At 39.5% G+C, this 27,519-nt stretch overlaps 1 protein-coding gene across 1 annotated transcript in view; it reads right to left on the reverse strand.

Annotated features, from left to right (window-relative positions):
• Nucleotides 1-786: 786 nt before the first annotated feature.
• The window catches only part of LOC126161888 (anoctamin-4-like), a 312,156-nt gene continuing 285,423 nt past the window's right edge, over nt 787-27,519 (reverse strand). The window contains exons 18-20 of the mRNA XM_049918028.1: nt 26,625-26,730; nt 3,620-3,807; nt 787-2,295 (exon numbers count right to left, since the gene is read on the reverse strand). Coding sequence (XP_049773985.1) covers nt 1,984-2,295; nt 3,620-3,807; nt 26,625-26,730 — 606 coding nt within the window. The 3' untranslated portion in view covers nt 787-1,983. The remainder of the gene's footprint in view (nt 2,296-3,619; nt 3,808-26,624; nt 26,731-27,519) is intronic.

The following is a 27,519-nucleotide window of genomic DNA, read 5'->3' on the forward strand; positions in this document are numbered from 1 at the left end:
TAGCAAGAAGAATATGAGTAATTATATAAAGCATTAATGAAATACAGAAACAAAATATGTGTATAAGAATACAAAGGAAAATACACAAAAGAAAGAAAAAGGAATAGTATACATATAATAAAAAAACAACATGAGGGTATTGCACATGACACATGTATGAAACTGCGTGGCTAAATGATAGCCATCTGTGATGAGTAAACATGTTCTTGAGCAATAAACTTAGTTTACCTCTGAGTTTAGTTTACAGTTTTCATAACAATTTTCAAAAACAGTTTAACATTTTTGTTAGTAAAAAATTAACCAAGTTGAAAGTTATATTCTTCAGTGTGCAAAAATATGAAAATACCAAAGAGAGGTAAGGGTTTATCCATTATCAGAATATCTGTCCCACAAACACAATTCAGAAAATAGATTTTCTTTTGATTAACACTTAGAATGGAATTAACATAAATAATCTATCTAGTATTGAGGAGGATAGAACAGCCCACTACAATCAGATCACTAAATGAACAGAGTATGTATCAAATATGAGAGAAACCCAGGTGGGTATATCAATCTGAAGTAAAGGAGACTGAGTGAAATAAAATAGTATCAACAATATTTTAAAAATCAAAAACAAAAAGTAAGAAAACTGATGGGAGAAAAGGCAGAGAATACAGAAAAACTTCATATTAAACATGGAAGAGAAGCAAATCTTAATACATCTGCTTAATATTAAATGCATATTGCTTAAGGTACAATATTTTTGTATTTTAAAGATTTTTACTTATCAACAATAGTCGACATTATTTTTGTACTTGTCACAGCCTTTGTAGATGGTATATAACTCAATTTGCAACACCAGTCACAACATTCCTATAATAAGGTACTGGCAATAATTACTACTCTGAAGGTAGAGAAATAAGTTACATATACTGGATGCATTGCTAATAGAATCCTAAGACTATTAAATGGTCCCATCATCTTCAACAATAAAACATTTTCAATTTAACAATCTTTGTATCTGATGCAACAAGCAAGTTTTATTATTTCCAAACTTCTTCGTTTTTTTTTGTGTGGATACCTCAAAACAGTAATAAAACAAAGATGGCAAAATTGTCAAAATGCACAGAACAATACATATATATCTACAGATCAATAAACAGTTGCACATACGAAATGCTGAGTATCTATATTTCAGCACCCATTCAGAACACAGAGTCTTACTTGGATACAATTTATTTATGCTATCAGTCATATTCAGTGGCACCTATTCTGTAATCACTAGCTGAAGGACTAACAGTTAAAAATGTTTTTCATCTGAAATATAGGAATTTCCATAGCAAAAGTTGCTAATGCATGACTGTGCGATGGCACTCAGTTCAGAGGTAGTTGGTCTGAAACATGGTGGCGGAAGAAATTTTCATCTCTTGTATGTGGTCAGCAAAGGGAAAGAGGAATGATCACCAGACTTGGCATCAATGTCTTAGATTAAATTCCAAACCCCCCACAGTGTCCTACAGCATGATCAGATGGAGACTTTATGCTCAGTGGACCCCTTTGTGCTACATGAGAAGAGTAGGCTATTGCTGACAGCAGTTTTCACCCCCTACCTTCTCTCATCATCATGAGACACAAGTATGGCACCATATTATACAAACATTCATTACAGAGACACTTAAGACACAACTCTTACACACTGCAAAGAAAAGGGCCATTATGCATGGAGGCATAAAACCCTTTCTGATTAGGAGGGTGGATTTACTCCTCAGGGCCTCCTAGCCAACAATTCCATACAACTCTCTCTTTTATTTGAGCAATGCTTTCTGAATCAGACCAAGTCACATACAATTTTCTTTAGTAGGTACTGGTCTTCTGCATTTGTGTTAATATCTTTGAAATATATACGTACAAGATAAAAGTTCTGAACAGCAGATAGCCAAGAAAATGATTTTCAGCTTTGCAGCATCAGGAGAAAGTATTGTACAATTCATTTTCTTGGTGCTAAGTGGTTGTTTTGTTGAGAGCTGCAAGACTTGTTGATACATCTCGTACTTTGCTCACTCGCCGAGCCCACCAGTTGTTTGATTCTCTTGCTGTCCCAGGAGGCAAAAGTGGAGGCAGCTGTAATCTCCCTTGAAGTTTACTTCCATCTTCTCTGTCACGAAAATTACTTGGAGAACCTGCTGCTTTGAGGCCAATTTCATACTTTCTTTCTTTTTCCAAAAGCTTCTCACGTTTCACTTGAGTTTGGACCTCTTGTGGAATATCTGGTATGGCATATGCCATAATTCCTGTCAGTGCAAACACAATATGCTGCAAAATTGAAAATAAAACCTTTTTAATTAGAGTCTCTAAAGCACATTTAAAAATATAATTGAAGTACATATGTTTTTATGTGCAACTATGAGGGTGTGCTGAAAAGTAATGTGCACAAATTTTTTATGTGGTAATTCTTAGCGCTTTTTATATAAAACAAACATTGTTAACATGCAACATCTTTATTCTTCATGTCTACATATTTGCAGCCCTCTGTTTGCTAAAAGGCTCCAAACTGTAGTGTGTAACATGGTGGCATATAATCTAACTATGTCAGTCTGTGAGAAACAGCATGCTGTAGTCAAGTTTTGATTTCAAAGAGTTCACCCACACACAGAGCACCCTCTCCTTCACCATGAAAATGTCAGACAACACACAAATGCTTCAACATCTGCTACAGTCCAACACCTTGGATTCACTGTCATTGACCATCCTCTGTAGAGTCCTGACTTGGCCCCATCCGATTTTCATCTTTTTCTGATGAAGCAGTGCAAGCAGAAGTGAGACTGTGGCTCTGTCGAAAAGCTGGTCTCTTGTTGGGAGAAGTATACTCATTGCCAGATTGACTATGTTGAGAATAAAGATGTAGACTTTTAATAATATTTGTTTTATTTACAAAGCTTTAAGAGTTTTCACATAAAAAATTCAGAGGCATTACTCTTCGTCACACTCTTGTAGTATTTCCTTGTACGCAAGTTGCAATTGTACAAAAGAAATTTATTTTATTATCTAGAAAACAGGTTTTGCTTGCTGTTATTAATTTTTTTAACTCTCAGTGCTCATTCTCTATGTCCAAATTAAAACAACCAATATCTATGTATAAGCTAAAATGGAATCACAAATAAAATAAGATTATGAAGAGAAACAACAGACAATAATTTGAAAAGACAGTCACTCATCAGACAAATGATGGATAGACTCATTTATTTGTAAGTGAACACTGTTAACTTTCATAATTTTTGTTTGGTTGTTTTTTCAACTGTGAATTTGTCACTGTAATTCATATAAAGCATGCAGTGAAAAGAAATAGAAAACTTAAGAAAGAAGATCTACTTCTCAGGTGATTTTTGAACTAATTTTTCAGTTATTTTTGCTGGTTTAAGCTCACTGATAATGAGAAAAAGTTGTTCTGAGCTCTAATAATAGCAGAACAAAATGCAGGAACTGGTAATTGTAAATGAAGTAATGACATATTGAAATTCTATTTTACTGAACAGTTGTTTGAAGTCTCTAAATCTCTAAGGCAATCACATACATCTGTGATAGCAATGTTACTAAAGCCAACTTAAAGCAGTGACTACTGGGCACATAATTCACTTACTTCAAATACAACAACAAATGCAAGTCTGGCTGCAAACACATGCCAGTAGACAGCTGAAAGGCCATACGGACCCTCAGAAGTGGCATTGTTACGATAACCTCTATATTGGCAAGTCTGTGGAGGTGGTGTTTTGGGATTTCCATCATCATCAGGTATCATATCTTTCTGGAAGTCAGATGTATTGAATTCTGACAGAAAGAAAGAGTAATAGAAATGTAAACAAGGGGGTATAAAATGACAATTTTATTACACAAACATGAACACAAATAACATTATTTGAATCTCATTAAGGGAAACAGAACAATGTGCTATGCAAGAGCTAATACTTATAAAATCCACTATTATTTTTAGCTAATAATTTTTATGGCCGGTACTCACTAGTTTTAATACAACACAAAACTTGAGGATGCATGTTCCATCATTGCTCTGGTACACTTAGAGCTACTCACTGGACAACCTGATTATAATCCCCATCTCTCCCCAACCACTCCAACCTCTACATATAAAGGTGTACATATGTACTTACATGTATGGGAAAATGAATGAGTTCTCAAAATATATAAGTATGGAAAAAATTTCCAAAAAAGCCTAGAAGAATGTAAAACATGGAATTCAACTAAAATTGAGACTTAGTGGCTTCTATGCAGTTCTAGTGTATTACTGCTAAATAGTCTGACAGAAATTGCCCACCATCCAAACTGTAAATAGGGAGTAATGTTTAATCAACTAATGATTTGTATCAGTTATTCTTTTTCTTAATTTGTAACATGTCAAAAATATACTTTTAGAAACATCATCATTAACACTATGTGGCATGAAGTTCACAGTTTCCTGTTTGAAGGAGTCCCAAGCTTATACAGTGAGAAGCTGGACCACATTGTAACTATCCCATATAAAATTTCACTGTAGATACTATGGACACCCCAAGATACTGCGCAGCAGACATTCTCCTATCTCATATGCTTCCCTGTCTTTAATGATGATAATGTTGACGGAATTCTACCTTTCACTGAAACATACAAAATATACCATGGTTAATCATTATAAAAAAGTCTTCTCATTGCTCCATGATTCTTTAGTATGTTCCAAAACTAGGTGCAGTCTAGCATTTGTTATGATGATTAGTGATTTAAGGCAGCTCCTAACATTGGATCAGACAATGATACAATGCTACAATTCTAATAATGCTACATTTTTAAGTTTTAGAACATATTTTTCACTTGATAATAGTCTCAAAAATACAAACACGTGCAGTCAATGTAGCTATTAATGATTCAGGAAGATTCTTACACATTCCCAGTTCATCTGTAAATCATAAACAGTTAACATGGACATATTTACAATAGCTGACTGGGCTTTATAACATACGTGGCTCTTAACAATATAGAAAGAACAGATTCTTACTTACCACACTGAGGAGGCACTGTGTTGCAGACACGCACAGTGAAAAAGAATGCCAAAAATATTTCAGCTTTTGGATAAAGTCCTGTTCTTGTGGTGGATAGCAATATATGATTCCATAAAATGCTTCCTCTATGTGATGAGAAGCAATCTATCCTTTCCATAAAGCTGAAATATTTCTAGTATTCCTTTTTCACTGTGCCTGTCTGCTACTCAATGCCACCTCTACGTGGAGAGTAGCATTCTGTCCTATCAATGTTGTTTCTATTCCACCCTAACTTTCCATCATTTGATAAGTGGCACTTAGTTACAGGATCATATTGGAAGAAGATACTATTCATATATTACATGTAGTAGTTAATTATCCATGTCTGTCCTACTGCTCTTCTGTACTGTCTAGAGTTTTTGGTAGAATTTTGTGTAAAAAAAATTCAGTCAAATGTATTGTGGGTCCAAATAATACTCATTTGATGTTAGCAATGTCACTGCATCCACTGGAAAACTTCATTTTTTTGTTTCTATAAGTATTACATTTGTGTGGGATAAATTTCATTTGTTCAGTTTTTGTGCCAAATATCACAGTAACCAGAGTTTGATTCTTTGTAAATCTAACACATTATCTTCTTAAACATGGTACTAATCTCTACATCCACACTAGGTGCAGTTCACCATACAGTTATTTTTCTGTGAATCTCTTTTCAGTTTAGACAAAAGGATTTGGTCCTCCTCACACAAGACTACTGAATAAAGTCCCATTGTAATTTCATAAGCAAAGAGTGATCATAAATATTTATTATACTGTACATGTGATATCGTCCTTGACTTATAACTCTTTCTCTTTATTAGCAATTTAAAATTGATGCTAATAATTTACATAGAAATACTGAGCTGTTTTGTATTTTATTAAATGTAAAATATTACAGTCTATTAATAATGAAAAACTACAATATTGACAAATATAAACTGTTTTAGCTCACAGAAGCCACATTACTAGTAAATATCAGCACAGAAATAGAATGAAATATTTAAAATTTATGTATTCACAAGCCTTTGCCACACTAAACTATCTTTTGAACAGATTACCTACCTCAGTATTTCACATGTGTGAAACTATCAAAAGTTAACAAGAGTGAAATAATGGAAAGCCCAGAATGGAATGCAACAATATTATGAGAAGGAAAGTTGTTACTCACCATACAGCAGAGATGCTGAGATGAAGTTAGGCACAACAAAAAGACTTTCACAATTAAAGCTTTTAGCCATTGGCCTTCATCAACAATACACACACACACACACACACACACACACACACACACACACACACTCACACTCACAAATGCAACTCAGACACATGACTGCAGTCTCAGGCAACTGAAACCACATTGTGAGCAGCAGCACCAGTGCATGATGGGAGTGGTGATTGGGTGGTGGTAAGGAAGAGGCTGGCATGAGGAGGGGGAGGGATAGTATGGTGGGGGTGGTAGACACTGAAGTGCTGCAGTTTAGAAGAAGAGCAGGGGAAAGGAGACGAGGGCGGGGATGGGGGGGGGGGGGGGGGGGGAGAAGCCGAAAAGGAGAGAAATAATAAGACTGGGTGTGGTTGTGGAATGACGGCTCTGTAGTGCTGGAATGGGAACAGGGAAGGGGCTGGATGGGTGAGGACACTGACTAACAAATGTTGAGGCCAGGAGGGTTACAGGAATGTAGGATGTATTGCAGGGAAAGTTCCCACCTGCGCAATTCAGAAAAGCTGGTGTTGGTGCAAAGGATCCATATGGCACAGGCTGTGAAGCAGTCATTGACATGAGGGATATCACGTTTGGCAGCGTGTGCAGCAACAGGGGGGGGGTCCTTTTTTTTTTTGCCCATAGTTTGCTGGTGGCCATTCATGCGGACAGACAGCTTGTTGTTTATCATGCCTACATAGGATGCAGCACAGTGGTTGCAGCTTAGCTTGTAAATCACATCCCTGGTTTCACAGCTAGCCCTGCCTTTGATGGGATAGGTGATGTTAGTGACTGGACTGGAGAAGGTGGTGGTGGGAAATGTATGGGACAGGTTCTGCACCTAGGTCTATTAAAGGAGTATGAGCCATGTGGTAAGGGATTGGGAGCACGGGTTGTGTAGGGATGGACAAGCATATTGTGTAGGTTCGGTGGATAGCAGAATTCCACTGTGGGAGGGGTGGGAAGGATAATGGGCAGGACATTTCTCATTTCAGGGCACAGCGAGAGGTAATTGAAACCCTGGCGAAGAATGTAATCAGTTGATGCAGTTCTGAGTAGTACTGAGTTACGAGGGGAATGCTTGTCGTGCTTGGACAGCGGGACTCTGGAAGGTGATGACAGACTGGAAAGATAAGGCACGGGAGATTTGTTTATGTACGAGTTTGGAAGGATAATTACAGTCAGTGAAGGCTTCAGTGAGACCTTTGATATATTTCGAGAGGGACTGTTTGTCACTGTAGATGCGATAACCATAGGGTGGCTAGGCTGTATGGAAGGGACTTCTTGGTATGGAATGGGTGATAGCTGTGAAAGTGGAAGTATTGGTGGTGGTTAGTGGGTTTGATATGGACGGAGGTACTGAAATAGCCATCTCTGAGGTGGAGGTCAACATCTAGGAAGGTGGCTTGTTGGGTTGAGCAGGACCAGGTGAAGCAAATGGGGAGAAGTTGTTGAGGTTCTGGTGGAATGTGGATATGGTGTCCACACCTTCAATCCAGTTAGCAAAGATGTCATCAATGAATCTGAACCAGGTGAGGGGTTTAGGATTCTAAGTTTTTAGGAAGAATTCCTTTAGATGGCCCATGAAAAGGTTGGCATAGGATATTGCCATGTGGTTGCACATAGTCGTACATTGGATTTGTTTGTAGGTAATGCCTTCAAAGGAGAAGTAATTGTGGGTGAGGATATAGTTCGTCATGGCAACAAGGAAGGAGGTTGTTGGTTTGGAATCTGTCAGGCATTGGGAAAGGTAGTGTTCAATAGCGGTAAGGCCATGGGCATTAGTAATGTTTAATGTACAGGCAAGTGGCATCAATAGTGACAAGCAGGGCACCATGTGGTAAAGGGCCAGGTACTGTGGAGCGTCGGTGGGGAAATGGTTGGTATCTTTATTTATTTATTTATTCTTTGCCCATGGACTCCAGCTGAGAGTATTGGGTGTGTCATACAATAGGCTATTAACATCGAACTTGATTTCATGATATATAAATGAAACAAATAATTAAACAGAAATAGTCCATAAGCATACAAAGGTATAACATGTTTCACATTATATGTACACACAAATCCAAACAACATACATAAATGATAATTTTTAAAGGTACATTTCAGTAATGATATAACATATTTAAACACCATCTTAGTATTCACTCAAACTGTATATACATATCTCTGTGAGATATAGTTTCAAATGATTTTTAAAACATTTTAGGTCTGTTTCTTTTTTAATGATTTTGGGGAGTTTATTAAAAAACCTTTTGCCTGCTTCTTCTGCGGCAGTCATAGACAGTTTTAGATTTCTGTTTATCATGTAGTAATTTTCATTTCCTCTTGTACCGTGTTTGTGTACATCTTTATTTAGGAGGTGTTTATCGCTTGACCTTACCGCCATTATGCTTTGGTATATGTACAGTGAATATACTGTCATAATATAGTAGTGTACAAAAGCTTGCCTACAAGTCTGTCTTGGTAGTATTTTTGCAATGCATCTCACTGCCCTTTTCTGAATTGTGAATATTCTTTTTAGGTAGCCAGCTTGTGCACTTCCCCATATATGAACTGAATAAGACAAATGTGGGAAGACAAGTCCATAATAGATTGATCTGAGGACTTTATCATCCACAGTCTTAGCTGTTTTATGCATGAAGAAGATCTGTTTGTTTATCTTTTTACACAGTGCATCTATGTGCTCCCCCCATGCCAAATGTTTGTCTATTATAGTTCCTAGAAAATTTGTGCTGGTTACTTCTTTAATAGTCTTTCCATTTATATTAACATTTATATTATAATTTTCACTATGCTTGGTCTGAAATACTACATTCCTTGTTTTAGACTGATTCATAAACAGGTTGTTTTGTGTTAAATATTTATTTGCGTTTTCGATATTCAGGAGTGCTTCCTTCTCAAGCTCCTCCTTTGTGTTAGCTGTGCAAATGATTGTTGTGTCATCAGCATACATTATAAGTTTCTGATTTATATAACTAGGGAAGTCATTTACGTAGAGTATAAACAGTATTGGCCCAAGCACAGACCCTTGCGGCACACCGTGTTTAACTGTTTGTAATTCTGATCTGTAGTTTGTTATATTTCCCCCACTAGTATGTCTGATTTCTGTGCATTGTTTCCTATTTGTAATGTATGATTTAAGTATGTCATAGCATTTTCCTCTAATTTCATACTGATATAATTTCGTCATTAATTTTGAGTGGTTCACACAATCAAATGCCTTAGATAGGTCCATAAAAATCCCACAAGTCTTTTGTTGCCTGTCAAGTAAATTAAGAATGTGCTAAATTGTATCTGTTGATGCTGTTTTTGTTGACTTCCCTTCCCTGAAACCATGTTGTGATGAATGCAGTATACTGTACGTTGTTATAAAACTTACAATTCTATTCTTTATTATCGTTTCATAGATTTTAGCAAATGTTGAGATCAATGATATTGGCCTGTAATTTCCTAATTCATCCCTGTTCCCTTTCTTAAATATTGGCTTCACTTTACTTACTTTCAGTGAATCTGGAAATATACCTTCTTCTATCGCAGTATTCAGCATGTGTGTCAATGGTTTTAATATACATGCTCTGCATTTCTTTATGAGATGTGATGTGACACCATCCAAGCCAGATGAATGTTTAATTTTAAGTTGTTTTATTAGGTTTGACACTTCTGTATCTGTTGTAGGTATGAAAACCATAGTATGATTTGTATGTGGGGGGTTTAACAATTTACTTACTGCATTTGTTTTATTTTGTCTTATTAATTCGTCTGCTACAGTAATATAATATCTGTTAAAAGTATTGGCTATTTCTAGAGGGTTTGCATTGCTTTTCCCACTCATCAATGGGCAGATGTCCTCTGCCCGATTTGTTACTTTTCCTCTCTCTTCATTAATGAAAGACCATAAACCTTTTGAGTAGTTCTTCTCCTTATCTATAAACATCCTGATGAATGATGCTTTAGTTTCTCTGATAAAACTACAGTACTCTTTCTTTTTTATTTTATACAGTGTGTTGTAGGCCTTGGTATTTTTTTGTTTGGAGAGGTCATAATACACTCTCAGATTATTTCTAGCATGGATTACTTCTCCAGTCACCCAGCTTTTCTTTTTTTGTTGCTGTTTGACAAGCCTTTTACTAACAGGACATGTAACATCATAATAATAACGAATAAAGAAAAAAACTGGTTCCATTTGGTGTTTGCATCTGTAGCTGCATATATTGTTTCCCAGTTTTCTGCCTCTAACATCTTTTTTAGCAGATTTATGTTATGTGGGTAGTTCTGTCTTCTCATCTCCCATATCTTCTGCACTGAATCACTAGTCTTTATATTTATGTCTATCATTATTGCAAAATGGTCTGCTAATGTGGAGTTTATTACCTGTGTGTCACAATAGCATGTAGGAATATTTGTTATTACATGATCAGTTATAGTTTCACTATGCTTTGTTACGCTGGTTGGTTTATCTATTTTTATTTTTAGATTGTATATGCACAAGAAGTCAAGTAGGGTCTTAGTATTGTCTGTATTTTTACTCGTGTCTATGTTCAGATCTCCTATAATGATCAAATAAGCATATGTTTTTGAGAGGTGTTGGATTATATCTTCCAGCTGTTCAAAGAAGGTTTTAATTACACCATTTGGTGATCGATACAAACCTAATACACAACATAAATTCCCAGCAATTTTAGTTTCCAGTGCTGTAGCTTCAAAGCTCAATTCTATAGGATATTTTGTTATATTTATGGCTTTAGTTGATTTATAGTTAGAAAAAATGGCAACCCCACCACCTTTATAGGAAGTTCTGCAAAAACTGGCTACTTTCACATAATTCTTCAAGTTGTACATTCCTATGTGATTTTCTTTTAGCCCATGTTCTGTAACTACTAGAACGTTTGGCCTATACTCCTGTAATATTACCTCTAGTTCCTCTGTTTTATTGTTTATGTATTGAACATTTTGGTGAAGTATTCTAACAGTTGACTTTAAATGTAATAGTTCCCCTTCCTGTAATATACTAAGCATTTCACTTGCTCCCTTTGCTTCTGGTACTATGCAGTGATTTTTTTCAGTTTGTGTCATTAAACCTGGATCGTATCTTTGTCCGGTGTTTCTATTCCTCTACTATTGTCACACTGGTATTTAAGATGGACAGTTTTACTTACATCTTTTTCCATGTTCTCTTTATGCTTACTCGGTACCATAAAAAATCCTCACTTAGTGTAGCAGGTCTCCTAGTTCTCAGGCATCTGTCTTGATTGGAAGATGCTTCTGCTGTTGATCTCCCAGGCCTCAGGTACCTCTTCTGTGTGGTTGCTGTTGCTGGTGGCTCCTGTGCTCTCCGACTTGATGACTGCCCTTCTTTGTTAGCTGCTGCAGCTAATGACCCTTGTATGTTTTCCTCACATGCATTTTCATTGCCTTGAGGTAGTATTATGGGGTCTGCTGTTCTGGATGCTGTTGCTAATGACGACAGCTCTGCTGATGATTGTGGTGATTCTGCTGCTATTGGTTTATCTGACACTGCTGCTGAGAATATCTGAGCCTTTGCTGCTGCTACTGGTGTTTGTTGTAGCTCTTGTTTTGGTGGAATTGGGATTGGAGACACTTCCATTACAGATGACTCATTAATAAATTGAAGTATTTCGGCACTAATAATCTTTTTCCCTTTTACGTTCATGTGGAGACCATGTCTTGTGAACTGCTCTCTGTGAACACTGTTTATCACTATGAAAGTCGTATTCTGGAAACCTCTACATATTTTCTCAAATAGCCTGTTTGCTGTAACAATCTCGATGTTTACACACAAGTATTCCATCAGATCGTGTCTCCTGGGGATACTAAAAATGTAGATTTTCATATATGAGTGTAGGTTCCGGGTAATAGGTTGAAGGTGTTGTGTTGGGCTATGACAGCAGAGATTCTTTCAGTGGGAGCACAGTAACCAGCCACAATGGGGCATCCAGGGTGGCTAGGTCAAGTTTATGGACTTTAGGAGATATGTAGAAGGTAGGATTGTAGGGAGTGATAGGGGTGAGTAGAGAGAGGGATTCTGGGGTGAGGTTGTGGGATGGGCCTAAGGATTTGAGTAGTGACTGGAGATCCGAGTGGATTACTGGGATGGGGTCACTGTGGCAAGATTTGTAGGTGGAAGTTTCTGAGAGCTGGTGGAGTCCTTCCGCAAGGTAATCCTTGTGGTTCAAAACAACAGTGGTGGAGCCTTCGTCCGCAGAAAGGATTATAAGGACGGGATCAGTTTTTAGATGGTGGACTGGGGTTCTTTCTGCAGATGTAAGGTTAGTCTGCATGTTGAGGGACCTGGGAAATGATGTTGAGGCAAGGCTTGAGGTTAAGAAATTCTGGAAAGTTAACACGACCCTGGTTTTGGGACAGTGGAAGTGGATCACGGTTAGATGGAGGAGTGAACTGACTTAGGCTAGGTTCAATATTGGTGTTTGGTTGAGTCAGATTGGTAGGGTTGGTGATGAAAAAGTGTTTCCACTGGGAGAAGGAGAGAAGGTCTTAAACAAGTTATGCATGACTGAATTTGAAAGTGGGGCAAAAGGCGAGGCCTTTGGAAAGGACTGATATTTGTGTGTGTCTAATTCTTTTGGAGGAAAGGTTCATGTCTGTACTGTGGGCCTGTTTAGGTTCTGGATTCTGTCTGGAGAACCTAAACACACCCGCGAAACAGTCATGAACATTTCCCCCAGAATCCTTAGCCCCACAGAAGTAATCAGTCCTTTCCAAAGACCTCACCTTTTGTCCCACTCACAAATTCAATCATGCAGGACTTGTTAAAGAAGTTCTCTCTTTCTCCCAGACCCTACAGTGGAAACACTTTTTTGTCACCAACCCTACCAATAAGACTAGCCAAACACCAATATTGAACCCTGCCTAAGTCATTTCACTCTTCCATCCAACTGTGATCCACCTGCACTGCCCCAAATTCTAGAATTTCTTAACCTCAAACCTTACCTCACCATCATTCCCCAAATCCCTCAACATGCAGACTAACCTTACATCCACAGAAAAAAACCTCAGTCCATCATCTAAAAACCTATCCTGAACTTATAATCCTTTTCTGCCGACGAAAGCTCCACCTCTGTTGTTTTGAACCGCAAGGATTACCTGGTGGTAGGACTTCAACAGCTGTCAGAAACTTCCACCTGCGAACCTTGCCACAATGATCCAATTCCAGTAATCCAGTAGGATCTCCAGTCACTGCTCAAATCCTTAATTCCATCCCAGAACCTCTCCCTGGAGTCCATCTCTCTACTCACCCTTACCACTCCCTGCACTCCTACCTTCCACATGCTTCCTAAAGTCCATAAACTTAACCTACCACCCAGGATGCTCCATTGTGGCCAGTTACTATGCCCCCACTGAAAGAATCTCTGCTCTCATAGACCAACATCTTCAACCAATTACCTGGAACCTACACTCGTATAGAAAAGATACCAACCATTCCCTCCACTGACACTCCACAGTTCCTGACCTTTTACCACATGGCACCTTGCTCATCACTGCTGGTGCCACTTGCCTGTACATTAACATTCCTAATGCCCATGGCCTTCCACTATTGAACATTACCTTCCCCAGTGCGTGACAGATTCCAAACCAACAACCTCCTTCCCAGTCGCTATGACCAACTATATCCTCACCTACAATTACTTCTCCTTCGAAGGCATTACCTACAAACAAATCCAGGGTATGGCTATGGGCACCCACATAACACCATACTATGACGACCTTTTCATGGGCCATCTATAGGAATTTTTCTACAACCCAGAATCCTAAACCCCTCACCTGGTTCAGATTCATTGATGACATCTTTGCTATCTGGATTGAAGGTGAGGACACCCTATCCACATTCCTCCAGAACCACAACAACTTCTCCCCATTTGCTTTACCTGGTCCTACTCAACCCAACAAGCCATCTTCCTAGATGTTTATCTCCACCTCAGAGATGGCTACATCAGTACCTCCATCCATATCAAACCTACTAACCACCAACAATAGCTCCACTTTCACAGTTGCCACCAATTCCATACCAAGAAGTCTCTTCTCTACAGCCTAGCCACCCATGGTTGTTGCATCTGCAGTGATGAGCAGTCCTCCTCGAAATACACTGAGAGTCTCACTGAAGCCTTCACTGACCCTAAATATCCTCCCAACCTTGTACATAAACAAATCTCCCTTGCCTTATCTTTCCAGTCTCTCACCACCTCCAAAAGTCCCACTGTCCGGCCACAGAGAAGCATTCCCCTCGTAACTCAGTATCACCCAGAACTGGAGCAACTGATTCCATTCTCCGCCAGGGTTACAATTACCTCTTGTCATACACTGAAATGAGAAATGTCCTGCCCATTATCCTTCCCACCCCTCCCACAGTGGTATTCTACCATCCATCCTTACACAACCCGTGCTCCCAGTCCCTTACCACATGGTTCATACCCCTGTAATAGACCTAGGTGCAGAACCTGTCCCATACATTCTCCCACCACCACCTACTTCAGTCCGGTCACTAACATCACCTACCCCATCAAAGGCAGGGCTACCTGTGAAACCAATCATGTGGTCTACAAGCTAAGCTGCAACCACTGAGCCGCATTCTATGTAGGTACGCCAACCAACAAGCAGTCAGTCCGCATGAATGGCCACCAACAAACTGTGGCCAAGAAACAAGTGGACCACCCTGTTTCTGAACACACTGCCAAACACTGTATCCTTCATTTCAATGACTGCTTCACAGCCTGTGCTATATGGATCCTTCCCACCAACACCAGCTTTTCTGAATCGCACAGGAGGGAAGTTTCCCTGCAATACGGCCTACGTTCCTGTAACCCTCCTGCTGGCCTAAACCTTCGTTAGTCAGTGTCCTCACCCATTCAGCCCCTTCCCTGTTCCCATTCCTGCACTACACAGCTGTCTTTTGACAACCACACCCAGTCTTTCTATTAATTTCCTTTTCTGCTACTCCCCCCCCCCCCCCCCCACCTCACTTCTCCCCAGCCCTCTGTCTAACCTGCAGCACTTCACTGTTTGCTACCCCCACCATACTATCCCTCCCTCTCCCCACCTCTGCCTCCTCCTTACCACTAGGTATCACTCCCATCATGCACTGGTGCTGCTGCTCGCAGGGTGGTTTCAGTTACCTGAGACTGCAGTCGTATGTGTGAATTGTGTTGGTGTGAATGTGTATGTGTGTGTGTGTGTGTGTGTGTGTGTGTGTGTGTGTGTGTGTGTGTCTGGGTGTCTATCATTGATGAAGGCCAGTGGCCTAAAGATTTAATTGTGGAAGTCTTTTTGTTGTGCCTACCTTCGACTCAGCATCTCCACTATATGGTGAGTAGCAACTTTCCTTCTCATAATACTGTTAACAAGAGAGAAATGGATGGAGGAAGCATTGTGCAGCAAATGAACAATTTTAAAGTACATTTAGAATAAGACTAACCAGCCACACAAAGTCATTCCTCAGATTCAAAGGAGCACACATACAATCAATCATATATGCACAATTCACACACAAACATGGCCAATGGTGCCTGCAGATACAGAGGTGCAGTTTCATTACTTATTTAGTTTCAAGTTCCATGGACTCTTGATGCAAGTGTATCACTAGGATGTAGAACATGGGAGATTATTACAATAATAACCATACGTAAATGGTCATGAGAATTACAATCTAAAACATACGTTAACAGATACACGAGGTTCAAGTATTCAAATAACAACCTAGATTACAAAACAATTATAAGGAATGCATTCTAAGTCATATAATATTAATTGCCACAACTGATATGGAGTGCTATATAGTCATTTTTATAGGAATGCTTAAAATGAAACATATTTTACTAATTATTACACATTGTCAAAAAATTCCTGTAAGGAGTAGAAAGAAGTATTCAAAAGATAATATTTTAGCTGTTTTTTGATCTTATTCTTATCCCCAATGACTGAATTATTATTAACTGAAAGTTTATTGTGTACTTTCTTGCTTGAATAATATACTCCTCTTTTAGTGTCTTTGTGAAGATCATGTTTACTCCTGTACCATGATTATATATTCACTGTTTGTCCTGTATATCGTCTGATTGTTGTTCACAAAGCACATCAGTGAAAAAATGTATTGGCATGGCATGGGGATGATCCCCATTTGTTTGAATAAGTTTCTGCAAGAGCACCTAGAGGTTACTCTACTCATAACTGATGACTCTCTTCTGTGCAATAAAGACTATTTGCTTATGACTGGTTTCTCCAGTATGTGAATGGAAATATCCAAAGTGTGCACCTTTGACTGTTTCCAAGTGACAAACACATGAAATTGAGTGAATGGAAAACACTGCTAAACTCAGTCTTTTACATAGGGTAATGTAATCCCAGGAATTTGGAAGGCTATACTCTCAACATTTCTTTGTAATGACATTTTATTTCAATATTTTCTAGCTTTTGTTTGCTCTTTGAAACTGAACAGATTGAGTCTTGTTAACACTGAGAGGCAGACCATTAGAAGTGAACCACTCTAGAGTTTCTTTGCATATAGTGGTCACAAAGTTCTCTAGACACCATTTTGGTACTTTTTCATATTGTGCCTCAGTCAGAGCAGGTGGGTGCCATTGCAGAATTACTCATATTACCTTCTGCCTTCTGTCATCTAGATATGATTTTGAGCCACATCCTGACTTTACCATAGAAGCCATAGCGTTCAGCCTTCATAAGTAGAATTTTGTGATCTACACAGTTAAATACTTTTGACAGATCGCAAGAGATTCCAACTGGTGACATTTTATTGCTTACAGATTCAAGGAGATGGCTGAAAAATGAGAAAATGTCATGTTCAGTTGAAATACCGTTCTGGAATCCAAACCAATTTATATTAAGGATTTTATGTTTATTAAGATGATCTATGATTCTCTTTAACATTAGTTTATCTAGAATTTTAGAGAGATTTGTTAGCAATGAAACTGGCCGGTAGTTGGAAACCTCAGCTTTATGACCTTTTCTGAATAGCAGCTTACCAATTGCATATTGAGTCTATTGAGCACAGTACCTTGATTTATAGGCTTATTAAATATGTGATGGAGAACTCCAAGAATAAATTTGTGGCAGTGCTTCGGTACTTTCATTGATATGTTGTCCATTCCACTGGAATTTTTATTTTTAATTTGGCATATTACTTCCTCAATCCCATCAGTTGTAATATAAGGTACAAGCCTCTGAATAATTTTGTTCTGCACTGCTTTTTGAAGAAGGTTCATGGCTTCAAGTATAGATCCTTTACAAACAGTTTGATCCACCACTGTCAAAAAATGTTTGTTGAATATATTGGCAACTACATCAGCTTCAGTATGAATAAAACTCATACAAGATGGTGTAATATACTACAATATTTATTATTTACATGTTTTGGAGGCAACACAACTACCTAACCTTTGTACCCATCGTTGTTCACCAACCTAAGTTCAGCACACTCCTACACTCGTAGTCTCTGCTGGAAATATCACTTTGCCATGAAGAAAAACAATCCTGATCCCACTCCTAATGATCCAACTCCCCAAGACACTATCCAAATTGAACCCTGCCTGGAACAGTTCCGTCCTCCATCACAGCGGGGCCCACCTACTCTTCCTCAAAATCACCCTCTCCAAACCTTCCAGGAATTTCTCACTTCCAGCCTTGCCTCTCAATCTTTCTTGAAAAACCTTAATCCTACTCCCAACATCACCACAGCCGAAGCCCAGGCTATCCGTAATCTGAAAGCTGACTGCTCCATCATCATTCTTCCGGCTGACAAGGGTTCCACGACCGTGGTACTTGATCGTCGGGAGTATTTGGCTGAGGGACTGCGTCAGCTTTCAGACAACACTACATACAAAGTTTGCCAAGGTAATCCCATTCCTGATGTCCAGGTGGAGCTTCAAGGAATCCTCAGAACCTTAGGCCCCCTACAAAACCTTTCACCTGACTCCATCAACCTCCTGACCCCACCGACACCTCGCCCTCCTACCTTCTACCTACTTCCTAAAATTCACAAACCCAAACATCCCGGCCGCCCTGTTGTAGCTGGTTACCAAGCCCCCACAGAACGTATCTCTGCCTACGTAGATCAACACCTTCAACCCATTACATGCAGTCTTCCATCCTTCATCAAAGACACCAACCACTTTCTCGAACGCCTGGAATCCTTACCCAGTCTGTTACCCTCGGAAACCATCCTTGTAACCATTGATGCCACTTCCCTATACACAAATATCCTGCACATCCAGAGCCTCGCTGCAATGGAGCACTTCCTTTCACGCCCATCACCTGCCACCCTACCTAAAACCTCTTTCCTCATCACCTTAGCCAGCTTCATCCTGACTCACAACTTCTTCACTTTTGAAAGCCAGACATACCAACAATTAAAGGGAACAGCCATGGGTACCAGGATGGCCCCCTCGTATGCCAACCTATTTATGGGTCACTTAGAGGAAGCCTTCTTGGTTACCTAGGCCTCCCAACCCAAAGTTTGGTACAGATTTATTGATGACATCTTCATGATCTGGACTCACAGTGAAGAAGAACTCCAGAATTTCCTCTCCAACCTCAACTCCTTTGGTTCCATCAGATTCACCTGGTCCTACTCTAGATCCCATGCCACTTTCCTTGACGTTGACCTCCACCTGTCCAATGGCCAGCTTCACACATCCGTCCACATCAAACCCACCAACAAGCAACAGTACCTCCATTATGACAGCTGCCGCCCATTCCATATCAAACGGTACCTTCCCTACAGCCTAGGCCTTCGTGGCAAATGAATCTGCTCCAGTCCTGAATCCCTGAACCATTACACCAACAACCTGAAAACAGCTTTCACATCCCGCAACTACCCTCCCGACCTGGTACAGAAGCAAATAACCAGAGCCACTTCCTCATCCCCTCAAACCCAGAACCTCTCACAGAAGAACCCCAAAAGTGCCCCACTTGTGACAGGATACTTCCCGGGACTGGATCAGACTCTGAATGTGGCTCTTCAGCAGGGATACGACTTCCTCAAATCCTGCCCCGAAATGAGATCCATCCTTCATGAAATCCTCCCCACTCCACCAAGAGTGTCTTTCTGCCGTCCACCTAACCTTCGTAACCTCTTGGTTCATCCCTATGAAATACCCAAACCGCCTTCCCTACCCTGTGGCTCCTACCCTTGTAACCACCCACGGTGTAAAACCTGTCCCATGCACCCTCCCACCACCACCTACTCCAGTCCGGTAACCCGGAAGGTGTACACGATCAAAGGCAGAGCCACGTGTGAAAGCACCCGAGTGATTTACCAACTGACCTGCCTACACTGTGACACTTTCTATGTGGGAATGACCAGCAACAAACTGTCCATTCGCATGAATGGACACAGGCAGATAGTGTTTGTTGGTAATGAGGATCACCCTGTAGCTAAACATGCCTTGATGCACGGCCAGCACATCTTGGCACAGTGTTACACCATCCGGGTTATCTGGATACTTCCCACTAACACAAACCTATCCGAACTCCGGAGATGGGAACTTGCCCTTCAATATATCCTCTCTTCCTGTTATCCACCAGGCCTCAATCTCCGCTAATTTCAAGTAGCCGCCACTCATATCTCACCTGTCATTCAACAACATCTTTGCCTCTGCACTTCCGCCTCGCCTGACATCTCTGCCCAAATTCTTTGCCTTTAAATATGTCTGCTTGTGTCTGTATATGTGTGGATGGATATGTGTGTGTGTGTGAGTGTATACCTTTCCTTTTTTTCCCCCTAAGGTAAGTCTTTCCGCTCCCGGGATTGGAATGACTCCTTACCCTCTCCCTTAAAACCCACATCCTTTCATCTTTCCCTCTCCTTCCCTCTTTCCTGACGAAGCAACTGTCGGTTGCGAAAGCTTGAAATTTTGTGTGTGTGTTTGTGTGTTTTTTATTGTGCCTATCTACCAGCGCTTTCCCGTTTGGTAAGTCATGGAATCTTTGTTTTTAAAATATTTATTATTTGTTACACAAACTGGTTTTTGGCTGTCACGCCATCATCAGGTACAGAGTTAGTATGTGGTGGAGTGAAATTTTGTTAGATCAGAGATGTTTAACTAGTACTTGTACAGAGTCTTGTACAGAGTACTTCCATTTCCAGAGATGAATATGTTAATGTTAGAATAGGAATAAAACAAGTGAGGTTATTTCATAGTAAGTGCAATGTAAGATTATTTAATTAAAATAAAATATGTGACACATTAACTAATGAACTATAGACAAATTACCACACATGTACATAGAAGAACATAATTGAACAATAAGCTTTGGTGACATATACCAAAGATGTGGCTGAACAAAATAATCTTTTCTTTAATAGATCATAAATTACAACTGGATACGATAACATTCGTTAGTCACAGTCTTCACCTATCCAGCCCCTTCCCTGCTTCCATTCCAGCACTACACAGCTGTCACACCACCACCATACCCATTCTTATTATTATTTTTTTTTGTTTCTATTTCTCTCCTTTTCCACTACTTCCCCCTCCCCCTCCTCCCCCCTGCCTGCCGCCCAACCCGCAGCACTTCATTGCCCGTCATCTCCTCTATACTAGCGCTCTCCCTCTCCACCCCAGCCTCCTCCTGACCCCACCCAGTTGCCACTACCATCATGCACTGGTGCTGCTGTTCACAGTGTGGTTTCAGTTGCCCGATACTGCAGTCGTCAGTGTTTGCATGAGTGTGTGTGTGCGAATGTATGTCTATTGTTGACAAAGGCCACTGGCTGAAAGCTTTAAGTGTGAAAATTTTTTTCTTGTGCCTATCTGTGACTCAGCATCTCTGCTATATGGTGAGCAGCAACTTTGCTTCTCATGATCTTGTTAAATTCCATCCTGGATTTTCCATCAGCTGGTTGGTCTAGGTAGGGAATCCTCCCTCAGTCTAGTCCTTGCTGAAATCTTCATGGACAATTTTGAAATACAGTTTTTGGAAAATAATCCACTCTCTTCCAAGGTTGGATACAGGTTTAGGTATGTTGATGGTGTGTTGTGCTTATAAACATGAACTACAAGACAACTTCAAAAATTCCTCAAGCAACAAAATTCTAAACACAACAGTATAAAATTCACAATGTAGCTTGCGGGTAACTGCATAAATTATTTAGATCTAACTATACAGATCATTGACCATATTCATACTTTCAACATGTATAGGAAACCTATCACTACAGATATAGCAATATCAGCCAATTGTCAATAGCCAGTGACCTGTACACATGCTGCCTTTCATTATATGATGCATCGCCTATTATCCATCCCCATTAGTGAAGCCAACTTCCAAATGGAATTAAATGCCATCAAACAAATAGCATTAAACAATGGCTGTCATCCTACTATAGCAGACTCTATAACTAAAAAAAGCAGGAACAACAAGTGTACTCTTTTTTTTTTTCTCCAGCCCTTAACCCACCAACTCAAGAATGCAATAAATGGTGTACAATTCCATACTTAGGAAAAGTCTCACTGGATGTAGCCAGAATGCTTAAATCCAGGAATGTAAAAACATTATATTATTAGCAAAACACTGATGGACACTTTTTTCTCAATGGGATATACAGCACTCCAGCTTAGGAAAAGAGTGGAATATATAGAATTACTTGTAACTGTGACCAATTCTATACAAATTAGGCTGGCAGCACAATATATACCCACTTTAAGGAACATGACAGAAGCAGGAAACTTAGAAAAGGAGACTACTTTTGCAGACCACCTGCTTAAAGAAGGTCATAGTTACAAGGTGAGACATGCAGTATTACGTCACATCTACAAAGGAAGGAAGATGAACTGTCTTGAAATTATGGAAACTAATAAACACCTGTCCATCATCGCAGGCCTAGTACAGAATGACCAGACACAGTTCCCTTACTCACCACCTCCAACTGCCAATGGTACTCACATTCCCATCCAGGCCATGTTACTCCATTTCCTTTATTTCAGTTACTACAACTTCTCTTGTTGTGTTAAAAAATTACTTTGTATGATCACAGCTGCATCGCACACCTGCTTAATATCACTATTATATCTTATCTGTTTGTGATTTATGATCCATTAAAGACAAGATTATTTTGTTCAGCCACTTCTTTGGAATATGTCACCAAAGCTTATTGTTCAGTTATGTTCTATGTATGACTGTTGTAATTTGTCAACAGTTCATTAGTTAATGTGTCACATATTTTATTTTAGTCAAACAATCTTACATCACATTTGCACTGAGATAACCTTTCTTGTTTTATTCCTATTCTAACATTAATATTTTCATCTCTGGAAATGGAGGTATTCCGCACATGCACCAGTTTAAAATCTTTTATCCAACAAAATTTCACTGCGCCACATACTTACCTTTGTATCTGATGATGGCATCACAGCACAAAACCAGTTCATGTAACAAATAATAAATACTGTAGAATATGACACCAGTGCTATGTGTGTTTCATTCATAATGTACAAAATATTCTACCAAGAACTGACAGAACAGTCAATCAATGTAATACCACCTTCATTTTCCATGCTTCCATTATGACACACTTCGATACTGTCTGTATCTTCTGAAATTTTTCCTGTCTCCCTCTTGACCACATTCCAAATAGTTTTTATTTTATTATTTGAGCTGTCAATTCCGGATTTTATAAACATGCTCTTGGATTTTTTAAATACATTTTTCAGGACGCTACAGTAAAGCTGTAGGGCTGCTTATCCTGAGGTTTGTTAGAATTTCCGAGAGAAATATAAAGCATTCTCTTTATTTTACAGGATGTTTTGATTCCCTTAGTGAGCCACTGTTTCCTGTAATCCCTCAGGTTGGTACTTTTTGAAATTGTCTTAGGAAATATAGCTTCAAAAAGGGTAACAAATTCATTCAGGAATAGGTTAAATTTATCGCTATCATAACTGTATATACTGTCTCCCATTCTAACTACTGAAAATGTCTGCTGAAGGTTTCTAGATTCTTACTGTTGATTAATATAGATGATCCATTGACAAAAACTACTCTTGTTAGTAGGGCATACATCATCCATTTTTAACAGCTGCCCCTCATAGTCAGAAAGGCCATTTAAGAAATGTGTTACACATATGTTATCAGTTCTGTTACTGCCTACAAGGAGATCGTCAGTCAGACTTGTATAGTTCTATGTCACTCTTGTGGGAAAGTCAACAACTGCCCTTAGATTAAAAGAGCTCATTACATTTTCAAAATCTGTTCTATCATTATTACAAGTAAGAAAATTTTCATTTAAGTCACCAAGCATGATTACTTTTTTAGTTTTTGAGAACAGGTGACTTAAAAGTGATCCTACTTGCTTGACGAATATACTAAGCTTTCCTGAGAGAGCTTTGTAAGCAGTACCCACATAAATAGGCAGAGTATCAACATGGAGTTGAATGCAACAAGACTCTTGAGGCTTATTGATCAACACAAAAATTTCTTACGTCTATAGCCTTGTAGCAGTGATCTCAGCTGGGATGGGTAGTGGAGGTACAGAAGAAGCATGGAGTGAGTAGGGGGATGGATAGCAGGGTGAGGATCTGGGAATATACTTTAGTACTGCTTGAAGGAGTGGGCAGGAATGATGTGGGGATGGGACAGTGGGCTCTTAGGTGCAGTATTGGAAGGCTGTGCTTGGCAGGAAAATGGGAGAGGAGAGTAATACAGAAAGGAAAAGGACTATGCAGGGTGGGGGTGGGGGGGGGGTGATATTGGATTGGACACAGAGAAGACAATAGAGGCAGGTGGGAACAGTGACTAGTGATGATTGGCATTAGGGGAAATATGGGAATGAAGAGTATATTGTAAGAAGAGTTTCCACCTATGCAGTTCAGAAAAGCAGCTGTTGGTGGGAAGAATCCAGATGGCACAGACTGTGAAGCAATTGTTGACATCAAGCACACCATGCTCAACAACTGAATGGACCACTTGTCTCTTTTGGTCTCAGTTTGGCAGTAGCTATTGATGCAGACAGACAGATTGTTAGAGGTCAAGCCCGCATAAGTTTGCTGCTAAGCTGGTAGACCACTTGACTGCTTGGTAGACCACTTGACTGCTTCACAGGTGGACATGCCTTAGATGAGGTAGGGGATACCTGTGATAGGACTGGAGTAAGTGGTTGTGAGAGGATGTATGAGACAGGACTTGCATCTAGGTCTATTACAGGAATATGAGCAATGGGGCAAAGGATTGGGATCAGGGGTGGAATAGGTATGGAAAAGAACACTGCACAAGTTGGAGGAGCAGTGGAATATGGAAGAGATAGAAACTCTATCCTTATTTACCAGAACCTCTTTCCTCATTATTCGCAAGTCCCAGTCCCCACCTGCCTCTATTTTATTACCTGTTCCAATTCTAGCCTCACACACACCTGCTATCTTCCCAGCATGCCCGTATAATCCTTTCCCTATCTCTGCTTCTCTGCTCTCCCCCTTTCCTGGTCCTGGCTACATCCCAGCACAGTTCCACAGGTACCACTATGGCATCTTTTCCCACCACACACGCCCTCCCCTCTCTGCCCATACCAGTTCTGCACCTTCACCACTCACCACAGCTGGGATCACTGCTCATTGCATTCGGGCCTCAATACCAGAGATGATAATGGTGCTGTATGTGTGTGTTGTGATTGTATGACTGTGTGCATATGTGTTTTTCTGTTTCTACATCTAAAAGATGATATCTATTGAAGTTTCGTGCCAGTCGAATAAGAGTGACGCTAGTAGCACCACTATGAGGAATGTAACACCCATGAGCATTAGTTACCTTTGAGATTGGGAATGATGAGTTGATGTTCACCAAGAATGCCTTTAAGATGACAAAGACGCTATTATAAACACCTCACTGAGTTTGAAAAAGGCTTTGCAATATGGATGTTGCTTCTGCAGTATTGCAGAAAGACTTGGCAGGAGTGTAGCGACTGTACGTGAGTGGTTGCAGTGGTGGTAAGAAGACAGGGCTCTGGACAGCCACATGGCACTACCAAGAGGGGAGACCATTATGTTCGGCGTATGGCTCTGATGCCCCATACAGCATCTGCAGCGTGAATTTGAGAGGCAATTGGCACCACAGTGACACAACAGACTGTTACAAACTGGTTACTTGAAGGACAACTCCAAGCCAGATGCCCTGTAATATGGATTCCACTGATCCCAAACCAATGCCGTTTGTGTCATTAGTGAACTCACTGGAGGGCAGGGTAGAGGTCTCTTGTGTTTTCTGATGAAAGCTGGTTCTGCTTTGAAGCCAGTGATGATCGTGTGTTGGTTAAGAGGAGGCCAGTTGAGGGCCTGCAACCAACCTGTCTGTGTGTGCTAGACACATTGGATATACACATGGAGTTATGGTCTGGAGCGCAATTTCATACGACAGCAGGAGCACTCTAGTGGTTATTCCAGACATCCTGACTACAAATTTGTGTGTCAATCTGGTGATTCGACCTGTTGTGCTGACATTCATGAGCAGCATTCCTACAGGATAATGCTTGTCCAATTATTGCTGCTGTAACTCAACATGTACAGTGTGTTGACATATTTCCTTGGCCTGCTCAGCCATAAGATATGTTTCCAATCAAGCACATATGGGACATCATCCAATGACGACTCCAGTGTCACCAGCAGACAGCATTAATCTTCCCTATATTGACTAACCAAGTGCAACAGGCAAACAACTCCATCCCACAAATTGACACCTTGCACCTGTACAACATAATGTATGCACATTTGCATGCCTGCAGTCAATATTCTGATGGTTACACTGCTTGTTCATATACCAACATTTCACATTTGTAGTGTCTTATTATGTTCTTACAATGTCAATCATTTAAATATGCTACCTAGACAAATGTATTCCTGAAATTTCATTAAATTACATTAATTATTTTTTGATGTGTCACACATTTAGCTTTTGGCCAAAGCATTCAGGAAAGAAAACACACACACTCATTCATGCAAGCAACCACACCTCATGCACGACTGCTCTCTCTGGCTACTCCAGCCACATTGCACACTGGAATTGTGGCCGGAGTGGCCAGAGATATCTGCCATGTGTGTTTGGGTTGTGCTTACTTGCATGAATGAGTGGGTGTGTTTTCTTTTCTGAAAAAGGCTTTGGCTGAAGGCTACATGTGTTACAGTCTTTTTGTTGTGCGTGTCTGGAGCCCAGTGTGTCATCTACCCTTTTCATAATATTGTTCTTATTCCTACCTGGACTTTGCATTGTTTAATTGTAACAAATATTTGTCTAACTTGAGTCACTACTATGAAGTAAGTACGTTGCTGCTTCTTTATTGGATCAAGGGGCAGCAGTACATTTCAGTACATTAATTTTGAGAACAAGGAAGACCTTTAACTTACCAGAAAGTGAGAAGTCAATGTAACCAGTTAATGTGTTGTCTGGTGAATAGACAAATTTGTATACCATACGTGGGATGAAGTCACTTGTATATGCAATGACAAATGCCTGAAACAAATTTATAAACATTATGAATGCTATACTGAATCAGTGACAAATTAATATTTCTAAAAGCTCAGCAGTGACAGCAGCTTACATTCTCAATTATGAGTACTATTTATATATGCACCTAAAAGTCTTTAGATATAAAATATATAGTCTTCTTTACTCAGCTGACTAAAACGAAATTCACCAATATTAAAGCACTACTACCGAATATGATTACTAGATGGAATAAAAAACAATTATCTCGGCATGGAATACAGTTAACAATACATTGGCCTATATATGCTGAAAACCACTGCAGTGTGATAGAAAGAATATGGTCTTCTAACCTATTGCCAACAGCTGAATTACTAACTTCTTAGGTATAGCACAATATGTGCAGGACTGTATGCACAACACAATATGTGCAGTTCTGTATACACAAGACCTGACCACACAATTAGAAATAATACATGAGGGAAATCAACATGTGAAACAGAAAATTCTAAATTCTTAGTCTCTGGTACTGACAAGAATATGAATTTGAAGTCACACATTAATTGAACTTTGTGATATAGCCAATTGATAAACACTACAATATATGATAATTTGCTTCATAAACATAAAAGTATGGTCATGTCTTAATTTCCAGCTTACACTAATCAATGCATAACAGCACAACAAGTAATAATTAGTGTACAAAAAGAAAGTGACTTCATAAAATTTTATATGATGGTGAAATAAACTGTTCATAATAGAAACAATTTTTAATTTACTAGTCTTTGTTAAAGACATGGGAATAAAAAGAAAAAG

Source organism: Schistocerca cancellata, chromosome 2, assembly GCF_023864275.1.
Source record: "Schistocerca cancellata isolate TAMUIC-IGC-003103 chromosome 2, iqSchCanc2.1, whole genome shotgun sequence".
Classification (NCBI taxonomy): Eukaryota; Metazoa; Arthropoda; class Insecta; order Orthoptera; family Acrididae; genus Schistocerca; species Schistocerca cancellata.